Source organism: Phasianus colchicus, chromosome 2 (assembly GCF_987193195.1).
Source record: "Phasianus colchicus chromosome 2, bPhaCol1.hap1.1, whole genome shotgun sequence".
Classification (NCBI taxonomy): Eukaryota; Metazoa; Chordata; class Aves; order Galliformes; family Phasianidae; genus Phasianus; species Phasianus colchicus.
In genome coordinates, this window is record NC_143437.1 from 97,225,548 (window position 1) to 97,248,228 (window position 22,681).

A 22,681-nucleotide genomic window follows, 5' to 3' on the forward strand; every position below is an offset into this window, starting at 1 on the left:
GAGATGACCTTCACTACCTTTTATATAAGGGTAGACTCTAGAGAGTGGTAGTAGGGCAGAGAGTTGATTAGGGTTTCTTTTGCAGTATTTTAATACTTGACCAGCTAAAATTGTTTCAGATTTCTCAGCACAATGTTGAATTAGATTTCCTTACAAGGGATTTTTGCCTCCTGAGAGTCATTCAAATACATCACACTTTTTGGCCAGACTATATGCTCATAATGACCTCAAGTGTTTCACTTGCAAAAATCTTGTGTGTTTTATACTTAGATTCATTTATGTGTCAAAGTCTTTATTTAAATGTTAATATTTAGATAGTGAAATTTCCCAATAGGGCAAAATTTCAGTTTTTGCTTAGTTTTCAATAAAGCAGAAAAATCCAGAAAACACTTTAAATATGCAGGTTGCAGTTCACAGGAACTTCAACACTTCCCTTTCAAAACTCAAATTGTCTGATGTATTCTTTGTTGCACCAAGCCTAAGTTTAGTTTTCCAAATATTTTTTTTTATACTGATAGAAATTAAGTTCTACTTAATTACAGTTCTAATATAACATTCATTAGCATGTTTGGTGATCGCTTTGCCATGACACCTTTGGAGAGATTACATTTATTTTGACATCAAGAATATTTGAAGGGAAGCATTTACTACTGAGTTATCATGGACACTTCTCCCATTCATAGAAATTTGAACATGAAATGGAATAAAATACTTTCAGGATTTTGCAAAGCTAATCATATATACTGTTTAAGTATTCCAGATGCAGAAATCATAAGTGAATTCTATTCCTTACACAATGACCCATAAATATATGCATGTTCTCACATGTAAAGAAAGACAGCAGGTACCAATCTGAAATAAATCACAGTATTCCTGCTTTAAAATGCTTGACTCAGAGACACCAATGAGAGTTTTACATATGCCCTGAGCCTAAACCAGTGAATGTGCTTAAATAGGAGAAAGACTGCAGTAAACAACTTTATATACCGATTAACTACTTGGACTCGATGCAAGCAATTAAAGAGCATTTATTGCCCTGTGACTGCATTTAACTTTATGTCTCAACTTGTTTCTAGGATTTCAGTACAATCTTAGTTATTATCTTTATCAGTAACAATATAATTTTGAGAATAAATGATCCTGGAAGCAGTATGGTTAAGTTAGCTCTGACAGCACAACCAAAACATTGTTTAAACACAATATATTCTTTAAACATTGTTATGCTACAGGCATTCAAAGGATGACTACACTTCAAATCCAGAGCAAATACACGCTTGTCATAAACTGTAATCATTAAAATCCCAAGAGGAGAAGTGCAAAGAAAATGTCACTAAGATGGGTTATCCCCAGAAGAATATTCCACCTCTCCCTCCAAACCACGTAATACTCAGATCAGAGAGATTGGAAACCTGTGCTGCCAGGTGCTGCTGCCAGGCTAAGGTCTCACTGCGGAACCAATGAAAAGACAGTGTGGAAAGACCTGAGGGCCACAGCTGTTGATCAGGCTTGCACTCTCCTTCCTGTCTTGCTGTTACAGAAAGCACAGCAGAGGGAAAGCTGACACGTTTCAGCTGGAGGTGCAGGATCCAAACCTATTGCACGGACTGAATTGGGAAAAGAGCCTTATTAAGAAATACAGAAATGTTTTTTTAAAAAATGCTGTAACCTGGCTACATTCTACCATTTCAAATATTCAAGAATCAGAAAATCACAAAATTTTAGGGGCTGGAAGGGAACTCTGGAGCTGATCGATCCAACCCCCTGCTAAAGAAGGTTCCCTACAGTAGGTTACACAGAAAGGCATCCAAGAGGGTGCTGAATATCACCAGAGAAAGAGACTCCACAACCTCTTTGGGCATCACAATGTGATGCTTTACAGACTCCAAGCAGTATTTTTCCAGACCTGTTTGCTAAGATAATTCAATATTCCTTGGCAATCTGATGTAGACATAAGTATGAAGAAAGCAATGATCTTCCCAACAGAAGAAATTGGTTTCTGAATATCCTTTTAGGAATGAGACCACTATTTTAAGATAACTGTTGTAGTTTGCAAAAGATACAGAAACAGCAAAGAAAAGATTATACTCTGAGAAATACAGCAGCTTTGTTTGGAGTTCTCAAAGCATATTTTGTAATATTTTGTTCCAAACAAACAATTCTGAGCATCTTGCTTTTCATTTGCTGTGCTTTGAGAACAGTGTTCTGGGCAATAGCTCTTAGTCATGCACAAAAGTTCTGGATTGAAGGAAAAGTAGCTTTTGGGCTGGAAAGCATTTCAAAAGGGGGTGGAGGGGCTTCCTGTGAAGGTGCATATGATCATTCCTTTCTTGTACGTATGTACATTTAAACAAAAGTATGTATTTTGTCTGAGCAGAGCGCAGTCCTTTGTTTGAACATGTCTACTTGGAAACTCTGGGCTTTGGCTAAGGAAATGGCATGTTGATGACTTCACTGTTATCTCTGTAATCTCATACATTCTGATTGCTTTGATTTACCAGCACTCATGATTTTTTAAGATTTCTAAGACTATATTTAGAGAGCTTAAGCTACAGATATGGAGATAAGTCACTTTGTAACAAGACTGGACTGGTGCAAGTAGACCTCCATAAGAGTAGATAGATATATTTAGCCTCGCTTGTATGTCTCTTTAATATTCCTCCCCTCTTTTGTTTTGGCCATGTTTGCATCATAGGAGTCAATGCGTGCCACTGTTTCTCGGTAGCCTAGTATTTTGACTGTGGAAAGAGCTCCTGGGATATAGAGGAAGCACTGAGGTTTTCATGGTTTTACAAGGCTTGATGTGGATCTGAAGAGAAAAGAAAGGCTCTGAGAAGGAAAAAAAACACTTCTTGAGTAGTTCATTGGCTACAGATCCCCTTTTTGAGAGTATTTTTCAGTGAGGGGCAGGTAGAAAACCGTGTGTCACAAAACCAAAAGTAGTTGGTACAAAACCAAATTTGGTTACGCAATACAAGCCCTGATGGCATGACAGCTGATAAGTGTGTTAGCATTAGAGATGAACATTTTGGTAAATAATCAGTACCTCCTGCCCTGCCTCTAATTTCAGTTGTAGCTGTTCCTGGAAAACTGCAATCCTACATTTGACAAAATAATCCCCACAGTTTCCCTTTTTACCTGTCACTCCACCTTGTCACTGACTTAGACTTTATAGTCCTTTTGAAGACCTTGTAATCTTCATGAGGATGATGTCATTGTTCACCTCTTAACAGTGAGGACAAAGAAGGAAGATAAGAAATGATGTCAAAACAGTGTTGTGTAACACCTGTGTGACTGACTGTGTCAGCAGGCAATTACAGTACTGGGAATTGTGACCATATGGAAAGCAGAATCCAAAACCTGAAGTTGGCAAAGAGCTCAGGTAGGGCAGACTTTGCAGCTGGTGTGGGCGAGAAGCATCAGCCTGAATGTGATACATTGAACACATTGACAAAAGCAAGATGGTTTCATAAGGAATAAAGAATAAAACCTGTCCTGTACGGCTTTATGTTGGATACGGATGGCATTCTTAATCTTTTTGAGGTTGTATTCTACTGAGATCTTCAAGAACCTCACACTGACAGAGTGGGAACAGTCCATCCCAGAAACAGACAAAGAAAAACCAGCGGGACAGAAAAATGTTTTATAAATCTCTGCAACTAAGTAACTTCTACATACATCTATATGATACAATAACCACCACTACTGTGCCTTCAAATGAAAGGAAACAATGAATTGCAAGGTAATTGAAGTAAAAAAAAAAAAAAAGATGGAGATGGAAGATGAGGTAGATCATCAAAGGTACTGTAGGCAGTGTATAAAAATACCAATTTACTTAAATTAGTAGAGTTACTATTTTATTAAGATGATGAGACATTTAAGTAGATAATTGGAGAGCCAGAGTTTTTAATGCTTATACTGGATTAGAACTAGATCAACTCTTATAGTGCTTATACAGTTTATACAGCTTGAGCTGTATACAGCTTGAGCTACTGACAAGACAGCAGCACCAAATTCCAGAGCTATATTTGCTTATGAATACATTATAAGTTAGCTCAAAGCTCAAGTTCTCTATTTATTGAATCATTTTCACATGGACATTGTGTATGCATTAACAATTGCAATCATTCATAACCCAGGTACTATATGCCTGAAGATGTATTCCAGTTTTAGTGTGGGATTAGAGGCATTAGAGATAATGCATTAAATAACTTTCTGGTCTGAGTGGTCATTTTGCTAGATGACCAACACACTTGCCAGGAAGATCTAATGCCCCAAGAACTGAAGGCTTTTTTTCTTCTTTTTTCTTCTGCATAAACATATGTACTAAATTTTAGTAACCTATGCTTGAGTTTTATTAAACCTTTCTTCTTTTTTAAAGCCAGTTTTATTAATTATCAGAAGATTACACAGGTCAAATTTCTTGCAACTTGTCTTTTCATAGTAGCTATGAACCTACGTCCTAGGCTAGAAGCACTGTGCTAAAACCATATGCACACAAACTGAACTGATAACCTGTAAGTTCTCTGGGACAGGAATCAAGTGTTAAATGAGTCATAATCGGTGGATACAAATCAGAGAAGGAATGGAAAGAAAAAAACTTCTGTGAGCAGGTCCTTTGAAAGTCTGTGGACAGTTGTAGAATCAAAACTTAGGAAATAAACTTGTGTTGCCCAAACATGCCTCCAGAAAACAAAGGAGAAAATGACCTGATTCAAATCTTCTTCACTCCATGGATTATTCTCTTGCAAGGGCATAGCATGCTTCTTGATCATACAGTGCAACTCCCTCATACACGCAGTGTGCCTCTTAGTCTGGTATGGTCTGCGGCCATACTATCCTCCAATGCCCAGACATGGGTCTGAGCTAAACCCACATCCACGACCCTGCTAAAGCTTGTATTGGTGTGGTAGTTTATATACTAGTGCTTGGTTCTCTAAGCAGATGTCACTGATGAGAACAGTTGAGCTGAAGCGAATTGAGCACCATAAGAGTAAAGATTTCAGAATCAGTCAGCAAAAGTTGTTCTGAGAAGTAATCTGAGGAACACTGTCCTCAGTGATGATGGTCACATCATCAGCAAGAACAGCAACACTAAGATGGTGTCATGCTGCTAGCAGAATCTTATAGTTGCTGAACAAGCATTTGGCACTTTCCTCAGTATCTTACTTGTATCATGGATATATTTGCACTGAAACACAGAAAGAGAAAATGTAACCTAGCACATCAAACCCTTAAAAATGTAGAACCTTATTAGTGGGCTGGATCAAACAGCAGGTGGCTGGACAAGGTAAATAAGTGGACACAACTTTCCAACAGTGAGGCTCTCATTTCTGGATTTCTGAGAGTAGCAGAGTGGGTGGCGTTGAGGCTGTGGAAAGATAGTGACTTTGATTCAATGTGTTACAATTATGTTTTTATATAAATACAGTAGTGAAAGCCTGCAGTGGAATTTTAGTGGCATTAAAGCAGTCCAGTACTGTGAGGGCTGGAGGATACCACCCACTCAGAGAGAACACAATACAGAACTGCGTTCCACATTAATGCAGCAGAGCACTGGTCAGGATCCACTGCTGGCACAGGCACAGCTTCTTGTATTCACATCAGGGATGGGACTATTCACCACCACATCTCAGTGCCTGTAAGGACAAGGAATTATATGGGAATCAAAGTGCAGGTACTCTGGGCTGAGGTGAGTGGGATGAGGTTCAATAAGGCCAAGTGCCAGGTCCTTCACTTTGGTCACAATAACCCCATGCTGCGCTATGGGCTTGAGGATGACTGTGAAGAGGAAGGGGACCTGGGGGTGTTGGTTGATGCTCAGCTGAACATGAGCTGACAGTGTGCCCAGGCAGCCAAGAGAGCCAATGGCATCCTGGCCTGCATTAGAAATAGTGTGGCCAGCAGGAGCAGGGAGGTGATCATCCCCCTGTACTCAGCACTGGTGAGGTCACACCTCGAGTATTGTGTTCAGTTTTGGGCCCCTCACTACAAAAAAGACATTAAGGCCCTGGAATGTGTCTAGAGAAGGGCAACAAAACTGGTGAGGGGTCTGGAGCACAAGTCTTGTGAGGAGTGGCTGAGGGAGCTGGGATTGTTTAGCCTGGAGAAGAGGAGGCTCAGGGGAGACCTCATTGCACTCCACAACTTCCTGAAGGGAGGTTGTGATGCGGAGAGGTTTGGCCTCTTCTCCCAGGCAGCAAACAGGACCCAAGGAAATGGCCACAAGTTGTATCAGAGGAGGTTTAGGTTAGACAGAAGGAAGAACTTCTTCTCTCAGAGTGGTCAGGCACTGGAATGGCTGCCCAGGGAGGTGGTGGAGTCGCTGTCCCTGGCAGTGTTCAAGAGGCATCTGGATGAGGAGCTACAAGATACGGTTTAATGGCTTGTGGTAGCAATGGTAATGGGAGGATGGCTGGACTAGATGATCTTGTATGTCCTTTCCAACCTTGTGATTCTGCGATTCTATGATTCTTGGGCCCAGTTGCATATTGTTTTCTTTTTGGGAATAAGCGAACACCCATATTGGTGTGCTGGCAGAAACTGCCTTCACTGAATTTTTGCTCTAAAGCAGAGATGAAATTGTTCATGTAGCTCTGTAACTGGAAATGGAGAACAGCAAACAGGAATTTGAGCTTGTGAGAGTGCATCAGGCTCATCATTCAGCAGTTCTTGTGGGCTGCACAAGGATTAGCCAAAAGAGTTCGAACTGCAGAAAGAACTGCTGAAGAAAAACCTTGCAAAGAATTACAAGTAGGTGAGGGATGAGGGGAGACTGCAAGGAGATTTTTTCATGATATGACTGGAAAGTTAACAGAAAATGGAAGACTTAATTGCTGATTGCTCAACAAGGAACTCTCCCCAGGCTTCTGCTGTGCTACATGGTGTGGACCAGAACATGTAGGCACATGAAAAACACCTTGAATAAACTAGTTTTCAAGCCTAAATCTGGCAGGCTCTCCTCCAGCTCATTTATGAACTTCGATCCTTCTTTGGGCATGTTCTCTACCCTCTTTTTTTTTTCTTCTGTGTTTTACTGTTTCCTGATCATTTTTTTGGCACTTAGCTCCATCCCCTTCTACTTGCTGTGAGAGATGTCACTATCTGGTAATTTTAGCAATGCACATCCACTTCTCTATTGAGCTGCACCCCAAGCTATCTCTGTTCTTGTCACTGCAAGCTTGAAACAATGACTTTAAGGAAACAACAAGGAGACAGCCCAGGTCTGGATCCCCTAGTACAAGAAAGAGAACAGTTGGAGAGGGTCCAGAGGAGAGGCACAGAGATGATCAGGGGACTGGAGCATCTCCCCTGTGAAGACAGGCTGAGGGAGCTGGGCTTGTTCAGAGGAGGTAAAAAGGCTGGGGGTGACCTCATTGCAGCCTTTCAGTACCTAAAGGGAGCCTATAAACAAGAGGGGAATCAACTCTTTGAAAGGGTAGATAACTGCAGGACATGGGGAAATTGTTTCAAGTTGAGGGAGGGAAGGTTTAGGTTGGATGTCAGGGGGAAGTTCTTTACAGAGAGTGGTGAGGTGCTGGAACAGGCTGCCCAGAGAGGTTGTGGATGCCCTGTCCATCTTTGTAGGTGATCAAGATTGGATGGGGCCCTGGGCAACCTGGTCTAATATTAAATGTGGAGGTTGGTGGCCCTGCATGTGGCAGGGGGGTTGGAGCTTCATGATCCTTGAGGTCCCTTCCAGCCCTGGCCGTTCTGTGATTCTGTGATTTTGTGACAACCCATCACAGGCAAGGGCAGCCGTGTGACCGACCTGCCCTCATCTCCTAGTTCCGCCTTTGGTACAGAGCGTACTGAGCCCGAGGGCACAACTGGAACGGAGAAACACAGCTGTAAGCGACGATGCAGAGGAAGCTCCCCGCCTGCTCGCCCACTGCGCAGCCTCCGGGGGCCGAACTGGCACCGCCACCCTCGGGCCGTTTGCGGCCGGCTTCCACGCCTCCTCCATCGCTTCGATCGGCGGAACAACGGCGGTCCGCCCCCGCGTCACACCACCACCATCAGGCCGGGAGGCGGGTCCGCCCCACCGCCCGATCGGGGCAGGGCCGTGCCGGCAGCCCTTCACACCGCCCCGCCGCGGTTCCTCCTCCGGGGCGGTACCGCCGGGCTGTGTCGCCGTGGCGGCGGCGGGCGGCGCGCACAAAGGCGGCGGCGGCTGCGGGGAACGGAGCGGAGCGGCCAGAGGCAGCCCGGGTCCGGCGGTTGCTGCCGGGTTGGCGGCGGAGGTGGGAGCCGGGGCTCGGAGCCGTGTGGGTGGGAAGGGAGGGCGCGTGATCCGCAGGTACCTCCGGCCTGGGTGGGATGCCTGGGTGGGATGCCCGGGACGTCCCGCGGTTCCAGCGGGCAGCTCCTTCTCCTTGCTGAGCGCTCTGATTCGCCGCCGTTTGGCTGGCGCTGCTCGGAGGTGGCACGATGAGCGCGTCACGGGCAGGGCCTGGCCGGCACGGTGCCGGCTGTGTGCATACAGCTCAACTTGGCTGTCGGGAGTCTCTCTGCTGTGATTATCCTCTGGTTTGGTTTGCGGTCTGGGGTGTCTTGTTTATTTTGTTTTCTCGGTGGTTTTATCTGCGTCTGTGTTGTCTCAGGCAGCAACTACTGGCAAATGTTTAGTGTCTGTGGGTGAGGATTTGCTATCATCATCGTGTCGGTTAGAAGCCAGATGCTCCTGTTACAGTGAACAGAGTCTGTTGCCATGAATGGAACTGGAGGGGAAGTGAGGAGATGATAGGGTGAAGGTTCAGTGTTGTGATGGTTTTAGGCATACAGACATAAAAATAGCTACTGATGGTTTTAGATACTTTCTGGTGGCTCACGTCACCTGTCAGCGTCTGCTTACCTGGCTCAGTGTGGTCTGGTTGTGAGGGAGCTGGGCAAGTTAAAGTCATAGCCCTTTTCCATACCTACAGATGTGCAGGTGTACGTGTTTGTTTATCTGTTGAGCACATGTATGCTCAGCAATCATTAAAAACATCTAGAATGCAGCAAGTGCTTACTTCTAGGCTCTGACAATAGGGCAGGATAGTCAGAAAGAAAACTGCTTTTCCAGTCCCACTGAAGAGTGGATGCTAGCCATGTGAGGAGTCAGCAAGGAACAGAGCAAAGCTGTGCCTCCTCTCTCATTTGTGTTCCTGCTCTGACGTTGGAACAATAACCCAGGGCAGCACAGGACATGATCTACAATATATCTACCACTTGATTCAAAAGCTCTTGGTTTCAAACATTGGTTTGTAGTTTCAATTTGTTGTGAAGTTTGATCGTATTTGTGCAGTACCAATTCAGGTGGGTGTCAGACCAACTTGTATGGCTTTAGTGGTCCCCACCAGGCAAGTTGGGAATGTGCATTTGGGAGGCTGGTGTGAGACTACAGTTGTTGACTTAAACTGATCATGAGATAGTTCACTTGGGCTCAGGCACACTGGCTATGGGACAAGAGGCCAGCCTTGTCCTCCTTCTGTTTGAATGCCAGGATTCAGTACAAGCATCTTTGTAGTCTTCAGTTTGAATCTGTGATTTCAGGTGCTGTCAATGAAGTATGCTATTATTTACGGGAACTTGCTCAAGTATATGAGAAATGTAGTATTTTAAATGGGAGAGATTGTGGTAAAATCTCAGCAATAACAAGTAGGATAGTCATCAGATAGCTAAAGGCTGTATCTGTGAGTAAGCAGGTTCTAGGAATGACTTGCAGCTTGGAGAATAACTTCGACACTTGATCTGTTTGACTCTGTGGACATTATAAGAAGTGACAGCTCTTGGCTAACTCCATATAGGAGTCAAATTGTTCCTAATAGAATTAAGCCCAGAATAATCCTAACCTTGAAGTATTTCTGCTGGCAGGAAGCAGAATGCTCTTACTCCTGTGTCAAGCCAGCCACATGCAGCATGTTCTGTTCTGGTTCAGGATGAGCAAGTGTCTTGCACCTGTTCCCAGCTGACCAGAAGCATTGTCAAATCACCTGCAGGAATGTGGTCTGTCTCATACTGCTGTGACTGTGGTGAGATCTGGAAAAACTGTGCATAATCAGGTTTAGTCTAGAGTCTGTCATCCTATTAGTAAAACAACCAGAATTGCACTGTTTGTCAGACTGTTCACTCTACAACTTGTCCATATCAGAAATGTGGCTGCTTATGGCTTCCTTCTAGCTTATGTGTCCAGGTTCCCTTTCCTAGATGGGGGAAAAGTATGTCTTGTTTAGTAAGGTTTGTCTGTATCCTGCTACCTTATGATGTAGCCACATAGAACAGACTTCACTTGAAATCAGTGGGAGTTAAACACACTCTAAATCTCAACCTTAGTAACTTGGACAAGATGATATATGAATCTTGTTGTAAAATATGGAGCTAAACTGAGGTTTGCTACAAACCTACGTGGTGCCTACACAGTGGGGCTCATAGCCATGACCCTGGGTTGGATTGATGTAGAAGCCAGCAAGTAGTAAAGCAAAGGGTTTTCAGCTATTAATGATTTTCAGAGTCTAACCAGAAATGTGGTAAAACTTAGGAGTTTGGATGGGATGGTGACTCAGCATTAATGACTTTGCAAGATGTTGATCATTTACTAATAGATAGAAATACTGCTTTTAAATGAGTAGAATATTAGTTTTCTTGAGCTTTAGCAGTTAGGAAGTCACTGCTAGTGCAGTTACCATATAGATGTGAAGGGTTTATCTTAATTTTGGAAAAAAAAAAATCCAGCTTTTTTTCCAGAGAATCTTACTGGAATAACTTTGTTATCAATGTTTTTAGAATGTAAGCTCAGATACAATGGAAGAATTCTATTAATTGATGTAGAGGGTGTTGCTGTTCAATACTGCAAAAAAACCTGAGTTGTTTCAGAGTCAAGAAAAGAATTGTTTGGCACAAAATGAAATGATGCAGACAGTACTTACCTAGGAGTCTCTAAGTGTTGCCAATTACTCTGCTGTGTATGAGGAATGATTCCCTTGGAGGAGCCAAAGTTTGATCCCCAGATGTGATTCAGTCTCTCTTAAGCTTTGCATCTCCATAACAGAAGTCAAGAGTAGATCAGGGAACCATGTAGACTGGGCTTGGGAAGTTGTCATAGTGTGGGCATGAGCTGCAGTGCTGCAGTAATTTATCTTAACTGAATGCTGGCTCAATTGTTTCTGGCTCCCTTTCACCACTTCAAAGCTATAAGGAAAATTTATTGGGAAAGCTAGGGTCTCATCATGACATAAGGTTTTAAATCCATAACGAAAAGTGTGTCTGTAATGTTGTGTGTTCCTTTGTGCTGCATGTTTCGTTTGTGTTACATTTACCATTGCTGCACATCTTCTTTGTGCAACTGCAAAGAACTCTGCAGTTTGTGGAACTAAATATTGTACTCATGCTAAAGTACAAAAGGATGCCAAAGGCCATTCTTGGCAGACAGACAAGCTAGTTCAGTCTGCTTGCATCTGTGCATTGAAGCTCTCTTAACGTTTAAGGAAGGTGACTATATCTAAACTGCTCTTTTGGACACATCTCTTGTCCATCTGATGAAGGGCCAGCTACCAAGGAATTGCTTGGGTGCCGAAAATGTACCAGATTTTTGTAGTTTGAATAGATTCAGTCTAGGTGATCAAATTGTAACGATAGGATCCGTGATGTGCTTTTACTTGCTAATTAGGACACAAGCACAGTGATAGTGTCTTTAATTGCGATTACTTTCAGTGTTTTATTGTACAACATCCAGCAAAGAAAGGTGGAATGGTATGGGGGAAGAGCTGGGCTGCAAGGAAGGAGGCAGGAAGGGTGCAATTACCACCTCTCCCAATGTGTGTGTACAGCTTGGTGTACCTGTACAAAAGAAGCAGATGATTCAGGTGATGGTGCTTTTGAACTAGATTGGGCATCCAGTAGAGTTGGAGCAGTAGGTTGGATGTCAGGGGGAAGTTCTTTACAGAGAGAGTGGTGAGGTGCTGGAACAGGCTGCCCAGAAACGTTGTGGATGCTCTGTCCCTGGAGATGTTCAAGGCCAGGTTGGATGGGGCCCTGGGCAGCCTGGTCTGGTATTGAACGTGGAGGTTGGTGGCCCTGCATGTGGCAGGGGGGTTGGAGCTTCATGATCCTTGAGTTTCCTTCCAACCCTGGCCATTCTGTGATTCTGTGAACTTCAGGAAGGGCTGAAGATGATACTATTAAGGCTACTCTTTGCTAAGTTAATTACTTAAGTAATAAGGTAGCACCCAGTGCTTTATTTTTTCACATATTTTCCACAAAACAATAAATTCTGAAAAATGATGGCTGTCTTAATAATAAAAAAAAAAGGTTGGAGTTGTTCTCTGAGTAGGGGATGTAGTTAATTTGACATGAAAAATAATGCTAGAAAATATTTTTAATTTCATAATGGATGAATCATTTGGGCCTGTGGAGTGTTTCAGACCACTTGAGAATAATGGCAGAAGCATTACAGGCTACTCTCACTTGCTGAAAGCTTGGATCAAAAGGATTTTGAACTTTCCCAGCAGCAAAAAATAGTTTATGCTTTGTCTACTAGCTTGCTTCCACAGTATGAGAAACAAGTTTTGCTAAATCCAGTGTAGTTAACAAGCAGACAGTGATGTTAACAAGCAGTTAACAAACAGACCCATGATGTAAAGTTGTGCTTACTGCTGAAATCACCACTGCCTGGTTAGTGTGTGAAAGATGTATTGGAGATGCTGGAGTGAATGTTGCACCAAAACCACAGGCAGCCTCTCTGGAGTTTCAGGAATGCGTGTTTCCTGGAGTGCTGACACAGTATGGCCTGACTGTAGGTTGTCCAATCAATCTCAGCTTTGGTGGGTATGTGCAAAAGCTAGGACAAAGGGCCCACATGTTGAGTCTTTTGAGTCTGAACTATCTTTCTGAACTATCCCCCTGTTAGAACTCCCTTTTGCTCCCTATGTTAGAAATATGAAACCATTTTTGTGTGCTTCCCATGGGATTAATCTGTCATCCTCTTTTAATTCTGCAATGATTTTACAGCATGGATCAGGTTCAGCCCAGTCTGGACTGAGTGTCTGCCACTAGCTAACCATTTGAATGTGGCTTTTTTTTTTTTTTTAATAGGGATAAGAGGCTTGCACTGTATGAAAGCAAGCTGTGCTGTTCGCTTGGCCACAGAGCTTGAGGATAGTGTCTCACTTTTAATTCACCAGCATAAAAATAATCTGTGTACTAAGACAGGGCAGGCAGTGTGAGGGCAGTTCCATAATTCTCCTTTGAGGAGTTGAGGGGACCTGCTGATGTAACTTGTTAAGAGAATGTGTGAGTTCTCTTTATTTGGATTGGTTACCCGTAACCCTCCCAACAAGCAGGTGTATGTCAAGTCCCAGCAAGTACTCCTTCACCAAGGAAAAGGAAGTTATAGCTGTGTTGCACCTAGAAATTTTGTTGCTTCTGCAGGTCAGCCGTCAATTGGTGTCAAATAAACCATGTAATTTGGAATCTAAATGTAGCCAGCTTTAAGTTTAATGCTAGTGCAACAAGAAATGCATTTCTTATTTAGCTAAGACAAATCCTTCATAGAAATTGGAAGTATTTTTCCAAAGCAAAGAAATAACTAAAAAAAACCCTACTAACAGCAACTGTGTGTAGTGCTGGCTTCTAGAAGAGCTCACATGGGAGCTATGAAGATAATTAGGGGGCTAAAGCTTATGACATGCAGGGAGAGGCTTGGAAAGCTAGTTCTGCTCAATCTTTAGGGCAGTCAGCAACCTGCTGAGAGTACAAGAAGCATCCAGGATTTGCTCAGAGGTGCAGAGTGATAAAAACAGGGGGCAAAGGACACAAGTTTTGGGAAATTCTGGTTAGATACTGGGTAGAAAATCCTTACTATGAGGATGTGGCAACAGGTGCTTGGTAAGGCTGTGAAATCTCCATCCTTGAAGGCGGTGAGAGCTCAATTGGCATTCTGGGCCAAGCTGACCCTCCTTTGAGCAGAGTTGTGGTATATGGGGCTCTAGAAGCCTTTCTAAGCTGTTGTTCCAACAATTATGACACAGTACAAGGTGCATCATGAGTTTAAAGTTCTCATTGCAACAGCTCTCTGGTGGATATATGTTTAGGAAAAGTATGTTACTAATGTACTTATTGTAGGATCCCAGGATGCTGCTGCGAGTTGGATACTGGAGAATTGAATATAATGACCCTTTGCTATTAAGTTTTCACATGTTGACTTGTCAGTGGCATTTTCTAGGTGCCCGAGTGCAGATTTATGGATTTCAGCAGTTAACATTTTGTGTAGTGCCAAACACTTTGAAATAGACAGGTCAGTTTTCATGGCATTCTTTTAATAGTTGTGTTTTTTTTGTTTGTTTTGTTTGTTTGCTTCTAAATATAAATCACTGTTAAAAATCAGAGCTATTTTTGAATCATTTCATACTTGCATCATTTTGTTGTTACCAAGAGAACCTAGCTGAAAGAAGCCTGTGTTGGAGCTGCTGCTTAATGCATGCTGTGCAGCTCAATGCAGTGACTGTCTCGGACTGAGCTTGATTCTGTTCTCATTAGCAGTGTGAGTTTTACCATTGCCTGCCCTCTCTGTTGGTGTCCAGGTGATGTGCAGCCCTGTAGAGGACTTGTATGCCAGGCATTCTAAGCGCACATACTGAGCCTTCAAGGATAATCTTGAAATCACTATCTCAGGATCTGCAAGAGGTACTGGAAAAAACAAAGGAAATAATACAGTGCTTGAAGTTTCTAGTGTTCTGGAGAGTATGTGCTTAAATTCATTCATATATTGTGAGCCCTTAAAGGACTTGTTGGATTTATAAGTGTCTTGTATAGGGACTGTGTGTGATGAGAATATGTATTAAGAAGGGAGAATCTGTACTAATTGGGAGAGGAAGAGAAATAAAGCCAACCAGCCAATCACTTTAACCATCAACACGTGCTTCGTTTTTAATAAACCTGCTTGTACTAAAAAGATATTCTAAAAGATTGGTAGAGTTGTATTTAGAAAGCACTCCAAAGTTCAGAAGCTCTAGAGTGCCAAACCATATTGTGTACGTTTTGCACATGTGCCTTGCAATATACTTCTAACAGCAGAAATCTCAGCTAAGTGGGAGAATAGCCTTTGTCTTTAATGCAGTGAAAAAGGAGATCTACTTAGAACCATCCCTTGCCCTGCTCTTAAAAGCCTGTAGAAATACACGAGAAAAATATATTCCATTTTTAGAGCACAATAAATGATAGAAGGAGATGTTTTGTGCTGCAATAATGCTTTTGTCTTCAGCGATGAAGTAGAAACTCTTATGAGCTGCAGTCTGAAAGTCTGACTGTGGTTTTAAATGCAACTAATGTTACGAACTTTTGGAAGTTGTTATAATACTGAGAGGTTTCTTTTGTTTTTGTTTTTTGATAGCTCTTGACACCTACGTCAGCTCTAAATAAAGTGGTTGAGAAATCCTGATTTCATGTGAAGTTATTAATTAATGAAATGAGAGAATAACCCTTGCTGGAATGTAAAATGTCTCGATCTCAAATGTCTTTAAAATTTAAAGCAGAGCTCCAAACCTAATCTGTCTTCTCTCTTGCTTTTCAGGTCCAAACCATGAACTACGTTGGACAGTTAGCAGGGCAAGTGTTTGTAACTGTGAAGGAGCTCTACAAGGGACTAAACCCAGCCACGCTGTCGGGATGTATCGATGTCATTGTTGTACGTCAGCCAGATGGAAATCTTCAGTGTTCTCCTTTCCACGTCCGCTTTGGGAAAATGGGAGTTCTGCGTTCCAGGGAGAAAGTGGTAAGAACTGACACTTTGGATATATTCTGTCTGTGATTTGAGTTGATACCACACAATGGTATGAAATGTACTGGATACTCTGTATGCTAGTCAAAGTTTTCTTTGGACATTCTTTACAAGGTGCTCAAATTGAAGCAATTGTCACTTAAAACAATTATTACAGACTGCCACACTTCTAAGCATAATTTATAAGACGTTGTCTGTAATAATAGAAAGGAACCATCACATTTGTAGTGTTTACTTTCAACAGCGCAAAACTGTGAATGTGCTAATTTGGACATATTCTCAATTTCATTAGTGACTACGTTGTAAGATGACTTTTTATAATATGTGCATTGGTATTTATTAAAAAAAAAAAAAGGGGGGATTTACAATGAAGTAATATTTTTCAGGTAAAGAATATTAAGATAAATCAAAGCTAGAAAAAGCAGTGAGAACTTCAGATAAATGTAATCAAGCTGAAAGACCTGGCCATAAAGTATGGGTTCCGAAATTGCCAGTGACTAATGCATGATTATTTCAGGAAATAATTCATAAGCACATATGGTCTAAGTTGAGAGTGTATCTGTAATTATTCAGCAGAAAAATTCAAATGTCATCAGTCTTTAAGTCTCACCAGAATCAAAAAAGGAATGCAAACATTTAGAATGGATAACAGTTGAAATTGTTACTATGCCAAACATGTACAATTTCTGGAAAAGTAAATGTAGGTTGTCCAAATCTGCCTCTGTAAATATAGTAAAAAAGAAGATAGTGGCAAAAATGGCTATAAGCAAAGAGAGAAATGTTCCTGAGAAGAAATGGAAATGGTTGGTGCTATACAGCACTGAGATAAATGCATGGAAGGAATCAATATGTGGATCGTGTTGAGAATAAAAATCCATTTTTGTTTTTGCTTCTCATAGTACCTGTTTAATTAATTTGAAAGGCAGGATATTAGAAATTTATATGTGGAAGCACTTTCTGCACTCTGAAAAATTAGGCTGTGAATTAAAAGAGAGAAAAGATTTATGTGGCGAATGAAGCATCTAGAATTTCAATTAAAAAAGATTCAGGGCTTTATGTAATGGCTATAAACCTTCCTGGGGAGCTAGACAACGATGAGCTGAACAAGTTAGGGCAGCATCTTGAAAACTGATGGCCTTGTGAAGGGCGAGAAAATTCTCTTGCCCCTTCAAGTATAGTGGAGTATTTTTTGTGTATGAAAAGGCTTCCTACACTTCACTGAGAAGTATTTGTCCATTGACAAATGGTAGGATAGCTGAACAGGAACTGCGTATCTATAACAATATTATTTTAATTTTTAAAAATGTTACTGACTTCCAGGTTGACATAGAAATTAATGGAGAGGCTGTAGATTTGCACATGAAACTAGGAGACAATGGAGAAGCCTTTTTTGTCCAGGAGATGGATAATGATCAGGTAATTATCAGGTTTGTTAAAACACAGTGCTCTTCGAAGTCAGTTCTGAATGTAGAGATTTTGTTGAAAAATGTATTTTTTATTCATTCTGTAAGTTGAAAGTTTCTGGGCATTTTTCTGCTATTGGAACTCAGTACTAACCTTTTTCTTGATTGCTGAGGTTGGAAAAAATCTAAAGAAAATCATCACATAACTAAAAATTACAGGCTTATATGCATTTCAGTGTGTGAACAGAAATAACATGTACACAGTTCATGTGATCCAAGGATGCGTACAGCAGAGAATGTTATTATCACAACTTCTTTTTGTCTCTCAGAAATAATGAATTTGAACACATACACTCAGCGGACTGTCAGCATAAAGTGCACATGCCTTGTAAACGTTTGTGCACAGAGTAATTGTGGTACTCACAAAACACATGATGTTGCAACTACAATTGATGTGGAATTGTATTTAAATGAGAATTTCTGCTCTTGAACTGTGGAATTAAGTACTAGCCTGTGTAAGTTACAGTCACACTTGTTTTGAGTAGTCCACGTGTGAAGTAATCTATCAGAAAAGCCCTTAATTTTTGTTACTGTCTAAAGTGGAATGAATTCTCAAATGCTTCTACAGAGTGTAGTGATACTAGCTTCAGGTGAGATTTGTGTACTTGCACAGTTTACATCTCTGTATCTTTGTATTTGTCTATATTAACTATCTGTTAATAGTTATTTCTAGGCATTTTCAGTCAAACACTTCTTTTAGTCTTTAGACACATACACAATCACAGAATGACCAGGGTTGGAAGGGACCTCAAGGATCATGAATCTCCAACTGCCATGCCACATGCAGGGCCACCAACCTCCCCGTTTAATGCTAGACCAGGCTGCCCAGGGCCCCATCCAGTCTGGCCTTGAACACCTCCAGGGACGGGGCATCCACAACCTGTCTGGGCAGCCTGTTCCAGCACCTCACCACTCTCTGTAAAGAACTTCCCCCTGACATCCAACCTAAACCTTCCCTCTCTCAAAACCATTTCCCCTTGTCCTGCAGTTATCAACCCTTTCAAAGAGTTGATTCCCCTCTTGTTTATAGGCTCCCTTTAGGTACTGAAAGGCTGTAATGAGGTCACCCCACAGCCTTCTTTTCTTCAGGCTGACCAAGCCCAGTTCCCTCAGGCTGTCTTCACAGGGGAGGTGCTCCAGTCCCCTGATCATCTCTGTGCCTCTCCTCTGGACCCTCTCCAACTGTTCTCTGTCTTTCTTGTACTGGGGGCTCCAGACTTGGACACAGTACTTGAGATGGGGCCTCACAAGAGCAGAGTAGAGGGGAACAATTACCTCCCTGTCCCTGCTGGCTACCCTCTTCTGATGGAATACACATTATGTAATGTGTATTATTATGTATTATGTAATTGTCCCCCTCTATATTTTTATATATTATATATATATATATGTTATTGTGTAAGCATATGCTTGTGTGACCTAGTAATAAACTGCTGACCTATCTGACTGGTGTCTTCATCTGATTTTGGAAGGAGAATTGGATTTTATGGAATGTTCAGGTAAAAAAAACAAACAAACTAGTTTCATTTCTACTCAAGAGAAGAGATCCGTGCTGTAAATTGGCTAATATCAGGATGTTGAGAGGATCTGTTTTGTTTAGAGTATTGTTCTTGGCTTGTCTAAGGAGATGCAGCTGTAGACCAGTTTCTGTTGTACTATAAGATCTTGCTGAGCTTCCAGACATCAAATCACTGTTACTTTTCTAAGGGACGAATGCCTTAAATTTTTATGATTGTGTGTGGATTTTAGATCTGTATTTATGACTGACAAAAGAACTAACTTTTTTGCATGGTTTTGATTTCTTCTTTCTCAGGAAGTAATTCCTTATCATCTCTCTACGTCCCCCATTCTGTCTGAGGGAACTGCTTTAATGGAAGCTCAGCTGAAGAGGAACTCAATTGACAGGATGAGAAACCTGGACAACAGTGTATCTTCACAAGTACCACCCCAAGCTCATGGATCCCAGCCTGGTAATGAAACATCTCCAGTCTGTAGCTCTGTGAAAAAGAGGAGGAAAAAGAGGAGGAAGTCTACCCACAAAATAGACAGCTTAAAAAGAGAAGACATTGGAGACACATCAGAAGATGAAGACATGTTTCCTATAGAGATTAGCTCAGAGGAAGAAAAGGAACCATTGGACAATTCAAGGTATCACAGTGGAATGGAGATTTATAATGGAAACCTAAAGCAGGGTTAATGTTCCATTCTGTACCTTCTGACAGTAATTTCAAAGTTGGTACACATGGTTGATAAACATGTTTCTCTAAGAAACAGCTTTTGGCTAGAAAGCTATCAGGAATACTACTAAAAGAAATGATGAAAATGGCACTTAAAAAAAAAAAAAAACAACAACACAGTCTTTAGTCATGCTGTGGACTAGGAAGGTGTGAATCAGATGGCATGTCTCTGTCTTTTTACTTCAGGTTAAGCCAATTCTTCTTTGCAGTAGGTGTTTATCCCCCCCTTTAATCCCCCACAGCTGTCTGTAGTATGTAAAAGTTGAGTAATTAAATGTTTTTTTTAATGTCATGTCTTTTCCTAGGATTCTTGTTCCAGACGTGTTTGTTGATGACGTATCTGATATAAAGGCTCCTGCTGTTTCTACTTATTCTCAGTCTTCATCATACCCTCGTTCAGATGGGGAGTGGTCACCTATTCAAAGGTAATTTTTTGATGGTACAGTCCTCTTTTCATTAATTTCTTACACGCTAGTGCTATATGAAGTCTTATGAAAATTTTGGTATCAAACGTGATCACTGTCAATTGCTAGATGAAATCAGATACTGTAGAACAATTTCAGGTTAACTCTGCCCTTGATTCAACAAACACATGCATACAAATTCAGGCCCACAAATTCTAAAGAATACTTATGTGCAGACAGTGGTATTAACAGATGTGTGTACTTCAGAGAGGATGTATGTGTTGTCAAAACTGAATCTTTACCTGATGCACATACTTTCTAAGGACTTCAGTCAATGCAGAGATGTAAAACCTTAAGCACTTCGTGTATATTCTATTTTTTTAAATGAATGTTCACGTCCATTCCTGGTATTTGGGAAATACCATCAGAAATTGATAACTTTTTACTTGTTGTCAGTTGCATTCATTAAAATAAGAATGAAGTGTGTGTGTGTGTGTGTGTGTGTGTGTGTGTGTGTGTGTGTGTGTGTGTTTATGTGGCTGTACACATCTTCAAGTGGGGTAGTATCAATAAAACTTTATGGTATGTCTTATCTTAATGAACTGCCTCTGTGTGAGGAATGGAAGAAAGGAAAGCAAGGAAATGATTTTAAAGGCTTAATTTAGATGTTTTATATTGCATTCTATAATAAATTTTCTACACTGATTGTAGGGCTTAATGAGATTAGCTGGTGATATTATGTGTCAGTACCCTGCCTCCTCATTGGCTTTTTGTACTGTACGTTCTGTTTATTTCTGGATTGCAATATTCTGTATTTCGAAAACTCTAGATGTAAATTCATCATTCATGTAGCTAATACACAAAGAGCTTATGTTAATCAGCACTAGTTGTTGTGAATAATGACACTGTATTATTTCTTTTTTCTTACCAACATGTTGTGTTGTCCAGTAAGCCTATAGATTGCACAGGGCAATCCTCTCTTCTCACTGTTCCAGCAGATGGTGGCCTATCTAACTCTTGTCCTCATCAGTCTTCTCATTTTTCTCCTCCAGACAGGTAGAACAGTTGTTCTCCCGCTTTTCTGTGCTACTCTTTAATCCTTTTAATGCATTAATATGCTCTTGGCACATTAATTGCACATGAACTTTGCTGTATTTATAACTGTACTCATTGCTAACCCAGACACTTCTAATGAAAGTGACTTTGAAAACTACTTCCTGTCTTCTTTGTGAGCACTGACTGCAGGTAGGTTGCCTTGAATCACACGTTGAATGAGGGTAGCTAACGTATTCATAAAATCAGGCCACTGAAGGCCTAGTTTAAAGCTAAGTTGATTAAGATGATACCCCCCAAAAAGGAGAAAGAACTTAGTGAATGAAGTCTTTAATTCCTCTAAAGACTGGCATTTCGGTGTGTCTTTTTACTGTTAATGTATGTTTAAATGATATTTTTATCCATTGTTTTTACTGAGGAGTTTACTTTTGCTGGTGATGAAAAAGTAAAAGCAAAACACAGCTTTCAAAACTGAGAAATAAAGGAAGCAGAATTTGTACTGGGAGGAGCCAAATATCAAAACAGAACCTTTTTCCTCTTGTTTCTTGTTTTGAAATACTCTCAGCACGTTGGATTAGAATGGGGTGGAATCTTAGGAGGAAAGATGGCACACCAGGTAGAGCCTAAAGCATGGGAGACCCACAGTTATGCCTTTGCTGTAGTGTAGGCCTCCTCTGACCTTGGACTTTCTTATCTGAAAGATAAGAAAGTGGATACAGATACTTGTTGATGTCTTGTGTTCAAGGTGTCTCAATGTTCTGCAGCCAGGCCCTTTCTTTCCAGTCAGTGTAGAGATCTTACAGCAACTAAGTAAAACCTTCTAAAGTATGTGTCTGAATATGGTCTCGATTCTCCTTTAGTGCTGGGGAGTAGCTTTGAGTAGTGAATGAGGCTAAATTGCTCATTGCTTATCTCAACATAGATACCATGCTAGATACCTGAGGCGGTATTAAAAACTGATAATCTTGAGGGTTTCCCAGCTTGGAGATCTACTCTTTATAGCCTAAACAGCTGTAACAATAGCTACTCTGTGTGAAATCCTGGGGTAGTCTGGGATGTTCTCCCCAGTATTTGTCATGGGATGGTAGAGCGTGTGCACAAGTGGGCCTTGAACAAATAATGTGCCCTGTATGGCTCCATCAAATTTGATCTGGAGTTTAGCTCTCCTGAAGTCGAGACTTGCAGCTAAAGTGCTGTAGTGACTGGTCTAGATAAGGCCCTCTCTGTGTCTACAACTCCTTTCTTCTGTATGAGATCAGAAATGCTACTGTGACCACTCAAAAGGAAGTTCAGAGACTCTCAACAGTTGTTCTGGAATGTAAATGAGGTGCCTCCCTTTTCTTCTGCCTATCTTTTTGCAGTTTATTTGACTTCAGTCAAGTCAGGACTTTTTTGCAGATCACACTGCTGTTTTCTTGGGCTTTCCTTGCTTTCAGTAGGAAGCATTTCTTAGGTAAGTGTGGTTTCCTGCTATAGAGCTGCTAGCCACAGCCCAAGTTCCTAATTCTTTGACATCAGACTACATTCAGAGCATGCACAGATTGTATGAAGAAATCTATAGGTCTGGGACACCAGCATTCAGTGTTTATGGATTGGATGTGTGGATTGGGTATGTTTATCTAAATGATTGAGTTGAGTTTGCCCTTCTTATGCACTGCTGACAGGACTGGTAGCTCTAGTTTGATCTGCAGTATCCTCAGCAATCTGTAGAAGGGGGTAGAAATTCAGCTGGGCTGGGTCAGTGCCTGACTTGAGGACAGAAGAATTGTATGA

The 22,681-nt window shown here is 41.3% G+C and overlaps 1 protein-coding gene across 9 annotated transcripts in view; it reads left to right on the forward strand.

Moving 5' to 3' along the window:
• The window catches only part of LPIN1 (lipin 1), a 77,661-nt gene that overhangs the window by 23,410 nt on the left and 31,570 nt on the right, over window positions 1–22,681 (forward strand). For 6 of the 9 annotated variants that reach the window (XM_090136378.1, XM_090136379.1, XM_090136384.1 and 3 more), the window contains 5 exons: window positions 15,545–15,745; window positions 17,072–17,167; window positions 19,028–19,362; window positions 19,757–19,876; window positions 20,804–20,911. In XM_090136378.1, the coding sequence (XP_089992504.1) occupies window positions 15,545–15,745; window positions 17,072–17,167; window positions 19,028–19,362; window positions 19,757–19,876; window positions 20,804–20,911 (860 nt within the window). Of the gene's footprint in view, window positions 1–7,821; window positions 8,241–14,032; window positions 14,270–14,555; window positions 14,659–15,544; window positions 15,746–17,071; window positions 17,168–19,027; window positions 19,363–19,756; window positions 19,877–20,803; window positions 20,912–22,681 lie in introns of those variants that run through there. The other 3 variants (XM_090136383.1, XM_090136387.1, XM_090136385.1) reach the window with 3 other exon arrangements.